The sequence below is a fragment of the Carcharhinus amblyrhynchos genome, unplaced genomic scaffold (genome assembly GCF_965287045.1).
Source record: "Carcharhinus amblyrhynchos unplaced genomic scaffold, sCarAmb.v2.hapA scaffold_52, whole genome shotgun sequence".
NCBI lineage: Eukaryota > Metazoa > Chordata > Chondrichthyes > Carcharhiniformes > Carcharhinidae > Carcharhinus > Carcharhinus amblyrhynchos.
This window is the reverse complement of record NW_027649793.1, coordinates 2421903-2426837: the sequence shown is the minus strand read 5'-3', so window position 1 is coordinate 2426837 and position 4935 is coordinate 2421903. Positions and strand designations below refer to the sequence as shown.

Sequence of the window (4935 nt, the reverse complement as noted above, 5' to 3'; positions counted from 1 at the left end):
ATAACAAAAATAACTGGCAAGACATAGACTATACTCTTGAAGAGTCAATAACTGGTCCCACAGGCTAACTGATCTGAACATCAGATCCAGTTAGTTCCTTCCTGGGATTATCTCCCTGAGGAGCACTAAAGTAACATAAACAATGTTAAAAATGATCTATATATGAAGCGAGTAAGCAGTGCCTCTTGGAGAGACTGAGAAACTCAACTTACTCAGTTCATAGTTGTCAAAAATGTACGTTAACGACACCATAATTAAACAGGAGGAACTCTGCACAGCAGTGATACACCCACACCTGCTCCCAATGTTAAAGGTACGTGGGAGAGCAGGAATGTCGTAGGGGAAGGCCATTCAGCCCCTCTAGCCTATACCGTCAGAGGGTCTATCTCGTGTCTGGTTCTGCAGTGGTAGCACTGAAGGTTTGGCCACACCGCGCTACCCAATCCCAAACCCCCAACTCGTTCGATAGTTTTTTTTTCTCTCTGCAAGTCTTTGAAGGAAATTATTGAGTCTCTCTGTCCAATTAGTGCCAGATAGGACAATGTGCCCCAAAATGTTGCATTTCAATTTGAAACTCTTCATCAGGAAGTCATCACTGGGAGCGACTGAAGATCTTCACACGGCAAAGATTCCAAAGAACGTCTTCCCTTGGGTGGTGTCGAGGTAGCCCACCACCTCCTTGTCGACCCTGGAGAAGATCTGATCTCCCTCCTCAAACTCGAAGATGGCCCCCTGGTAGGAGGTCTTGTACCAGGGGTCCTCGTGTTTGCCGTAGTGACAGACGGATTTGGTGGCCCTCAGGAGCAAGGCCTCCTCTGGGTAGCTTGAGGAGAACTTGGCCAGCTCGTGGTTCAGGTAGATGGTCTGGTCCTGACAATTGACGCTGTGGAAGACCACCTGGGTGTAGACGAAATACTGACCAGGGGTCTTGATGACCAGACGGTTGTCCCTGAACTCCACACCCTCGGTGAAGGTGGAGTCCACCTCATTCTGCCAAACAATGTTTTCCCCTTTGTCGAATGCTGATGCTGAGGAGAGAGCGGAAACAACGTAAGTATAGAGCGACAGAGGTTCACAGCATGGGAACAGGCCCTTCGGCCCAACTTGTCCATGCTGCTCTTTTTATCAACCACTAATATAGCCTCAATTGCCCACATTTGGCCCATATCTCTCTATACCCGTCTTACCCATGTAACTATCTAAACGCTTTTTCAAAGACAAAATTGTACCCGCCTCTCCTACCACCTCTGGCAGCTTGTTCCAGACACTCAGCACCCTCTGTGTGAAAAAATTGCCCCTCTGGACACTCCTGTGTCTCTCCCCTCTCACCTTAAACCTATGCCCTCTAGTTTTAGGCTCCCCTACCTTTGGGAAAAGATATTGACTATCTAGCTGATCTGTGCCTCTCATTATTTTGTAGACCTCTATAAGGTCGCCCCTCAACCTCCTACGCCCCAGAGAAAAAAGTCCCAGTCTCTCCTTATAACTCAAAACCGGTAGCAATATAGTAAATCTTCTCTGCACTCTTTCTAGTTTAATCATATACTTTCTGGGTGACCAGAACTGTACACGGTATTCTAAGTATAGCCTTACCAATGTCTTACTAATATAAAGAGACAACTTGAATTCTCGGAACACCATTCACTATGGTACAGTATCGCAAAACCTTTCTCAACCAATGAGTTAATTCTGAAGTATATTTTTCTCTGTTTCTCTCAAGGACATGGGAATCACCGACAAGTGTTGAACCTGTCCACCGCTGATTGCCGCTTGAACTGAGTGGCTTGCCTAGTTGTGTCAAAGGGCAGTGAAGAACCAATCGAGCCTGTTGTGGCTCTGGGGTCACATGTAGGCCAGACCGGGTAAGGATGGCAGATTTCCTTCCCTAAGAGGGGAACCAGATGGGTTTTTTCTGACTATGGTTTCATGGTCATCTTAATTCCAGATATCTTTTGAGCTCAAATCTCGCAGGATTGGAATCCCGGTCCCCAGGACATTAGATAAATTTCGGGATTAATAATCTAGCAATAATACCACCAGTCCATTGCTTCCCATAAGAGGCATACAACCAGTGGTGCTCACATACCATGGGCGATTAAGTAAAGCATATCGGCCTTTCCAAAACCTTCAATAAAATCATGGCTGACCTGATTGTGAGCTCAACCCTGCTGACCCTCCGATGACCTCTCACCCCCTCGTTAATCAAGAATCTACCTCGACCTTGCCCTCAAAATATTCAAAGACTCTGCCTCTGCTCCAACTCTTCAAGTCAACCCATTTCCTCTCCTTTCAAACCTCCCCCAGTAGGGGGAATCAGTCGGTTTATTAACAAGATGGAGACCAGCCCCATTACCTGTGAGGTGGGCCGCGATTCTCCGCCTCGGGTCGTCGCCTACTTGTTTCATGAGATGAGGCAAGCCTGGAGGTGGGAGAGACGGAATCTGAGTCATTGCGATCTCACACACGCGCACACACACAAAACAAAACACCGACTGACAGAGAGAGAAACAAACAGAGCGATGGGGAGAAGGAGAGAGTCGTAGAATTATTAAATCCTTACAATGCAGAAGGAAGCCATTTGGCCCATCGAGTCTGCACCAACCACAATCCCAGCCAGCCCCTATCCCCGTAACCCCATGTATTTACCCAGCTAACACTGCCCCACCCAACACTAAAGGGCAATTTAGCCAATCAACCTATGCTAAAGAGACAGATCATTTTTGACTGAGACAGAGAGGGAGCTGGTGAAAATATTGGGAAAACAGCTGAAGAGAGAGGATAACAATGAAAGAGATGGCGTAATATTGTTGGAAAAATAGATTGATAGGCATTTATCTCTAAATATATGGGTGGCACAGTGGTTAGAACTGCTGCCTCACGGCAACAGGGTCCCAGGTTCAATTCCGGCCTCAGGTCACTGTCTGTGTGGAGTTTGCAAGTTGTCTGCGTGGGTTTCCTCCAGGTGCTCCGGTTTCCTCCCTCAGTCCAAAGATAAGATAGATTGGCCATGCTAAATTGTCCCTTAGTGTCCAAAGATGTGCAGGTTAGGTGGATTGGCCATGCTAAATTGTCCCTTAGTGTCCAAAGATGTGCAGGTTAGGTGGATTGGCCATGCTAAATTGTCCCTTAATGTCCAAAGATGTGCAGGTTAGGTGGATTGGCCATGCTAAATTGCCCCTTAGTGTCCAAAGATGTGTAGGTTAGGTGGATTGGCCATGCTAAATTGTCCCTTAGTGTCCAAAGACGTGCAGGTTAGGGGGATTGGCCATGCTAAATTGTCCCTTAGTGTCCAAAGATGTGCAGGTTAGGTGGATTGGCCATGCTAAATTGTCCCTTAGTGTCCAAAGATGTGCAGGTTAGGTGAATTGGCCATGCTAAATTGCCCCTTAGTGTCCAAAGATGTGCAGGTTAGGTGGATTGGCCATGCTAAATTGTCCCTTAGTGTCCAAAGATGTGCAGGTTAGGTGAATTGGCCATGCTAAATTGCCCCTTAGTGTCCAAAGATGTGTAGGTTAGGTGGATTGGCCATGGGAATTTGTCTCTTTGATGTGTAGGTTGAGGGGATTAGCAGGTTGGGTTACTGGAAAGGTCCAGGTTGGGATTGTCTGTTGGAGAGTTGGTATCGACTCAATGGGCCAAATGGCCTTCTGCTGTGCTGTAGTGATTCTATAATATTTACATATATGTGTATATATAAAGGAGCGAGAGAGAGAGAGAGAGATTGGGAGAAAGGGTGAGTCGATCACACTTACCACTGTTCTGTGGGGCTGTAACGAAGGCTGAATGAAGACTCTCAGATTTCTCTCCTAATCCCTGGAGAAATTAAACAGAGAAAGAGATGAACATACTAAATTCCAGTGAGGTTGAAACAGCACAGTGTGTGTGTGTGTGCTGAGCTCCAGCCCAAATCGACAGGTAGATTCTAGATGTACTGTCACACCGCGGGGCAACTCAGATTAAAAACAGGAAGCCCCTCAGACAACTTTCTCCCGTTCACTAACTGCCTCACGAGCCTCTCCTCCACCCTCAGCCTCCCCCCACCCCACCCCCTCCTGCATTCCTTAGAGAGGCCTCTTTACCTTCCCAAGCTGGCTGCTTCATTCAGTGTGTACCTGCTTGTTTCCTGGTAGGGAGGCAGGAACTGTGCTCTCACTCACTCAGTCTCTCACTCACTCACTAATTCTCTCACTCACTCATTCACTCACTCAGCCACTCAGTCTCTCACTCACTAACTCACTCATTCGCTCACACACTCTCTCACTCACTCAGTCTCTCACTCACTCAGTCTCTCACTCACTCATTCACTCACTCCCTCACTCACTCAGCAGTCTTGCTGCTGTCTCAGCACCCCGGGGTGCTCTGCATTGGACACTTGCAGCCACTGTGCACCCTCTGACTTTCAGCAGCAGCAGAACCCGATCACTATTCCCCCGAGTCACTCACCTGTGTGGAGGGCAGAACTCCGAGCTGACACAGCAAGAGGTAGGTAGACACTGCCAGTAAGCCCAGGACAGCTACTGCGCACAGAGACTTCCAAAAACAGTTCCTCTGGGACCCCGGCTGTCTGAGCACAACCACAGTTCCTCTCTCCGGATCCAGCAACTTGTTCTCGCAGTTCATGGTGTCAGGTTTCAGTGGGAGCTGTGTCAGTGCCGGTGTGTGACCCAGTGATCTCTCTCCCTCTGCCTGTCTCTCTGAGAGGTGTCTGAGTTCTGCTACACAAGGAAGCTCTATATAAAGGCTGAGACCGCTGATGTAATGGACATGGGGAAGTACACAGCCGAAAACAGCAGAAAGTCCATCTCTCTCTGAATGTGGGACTACTGTTTCCATTCAACCATCACTTTGGCAGCTTCCCAAACTGAAAAGCGAAACTGACCCAAAACTTGGGACTCTAACAAATAAATCTCCTAACGCTTGACACTAAAATAGAAA

At 47.8% G+C, this 4935-nt stretch overlaps 1 protein-coding gene across 1 annotated transcript; it reads right to left on the bottom strand.

Moving 5' to 3' along the window:
- Window positions 1-505: 505 nt before the first annotated feature.
- LOC145337557 (lymphotoxin-alpha-like) lies at window positions 506-4657 on the bottom strand. The gene is made up of 4 exons (XM_080182349.1): window positions 4444-4657; window positions 3753-3813; window positions 2354-2419; window positions 506-1028 (listed from the first exon to the last, which is right to left on the bottom strand). The coding sequence occupies exons 1-4, from the start codon at window positions 4618-4620 to the stop codon at window positions 616-618; spliced, it is 717 nt and encodes a 238-aa protein (XP_080038475.1). The 5' UTR covers window positions 4621-4657; the 3' UTR covers window positions 506-615.
- Between the last annotated feature and the right edge of the window lie 278 nt (window positions 4658-4935).

What these genes read in the sequence shown, in the direction of transcription:
- LOC145337557 (XM_080182349.1), bottom strand. Translation starts at nt 4,620, where the DNA reads ATGAACTGCGAGAACAAGTTGCTGGATCCGGAGAGAGGAACTGTGGTT. An exon ending in GAGTTCTGCCCTCCACACAG is followed by an intron (nt 3,814 to 4,443) that starts GTGAGTGACTCG and finishes TAATTTCTCCAG; the next exon opens with GGATTAGGAGAGAAATCTGA. An exon ending in AATCGCGGCCCACCTCACAG is followed by an intron (nt 1,029 to 2,353) that starts GTAATGGGGCTG and finishes CTCTCTCCTCAG; the next exon opens with CATCAGCATTCGACAAAGGG.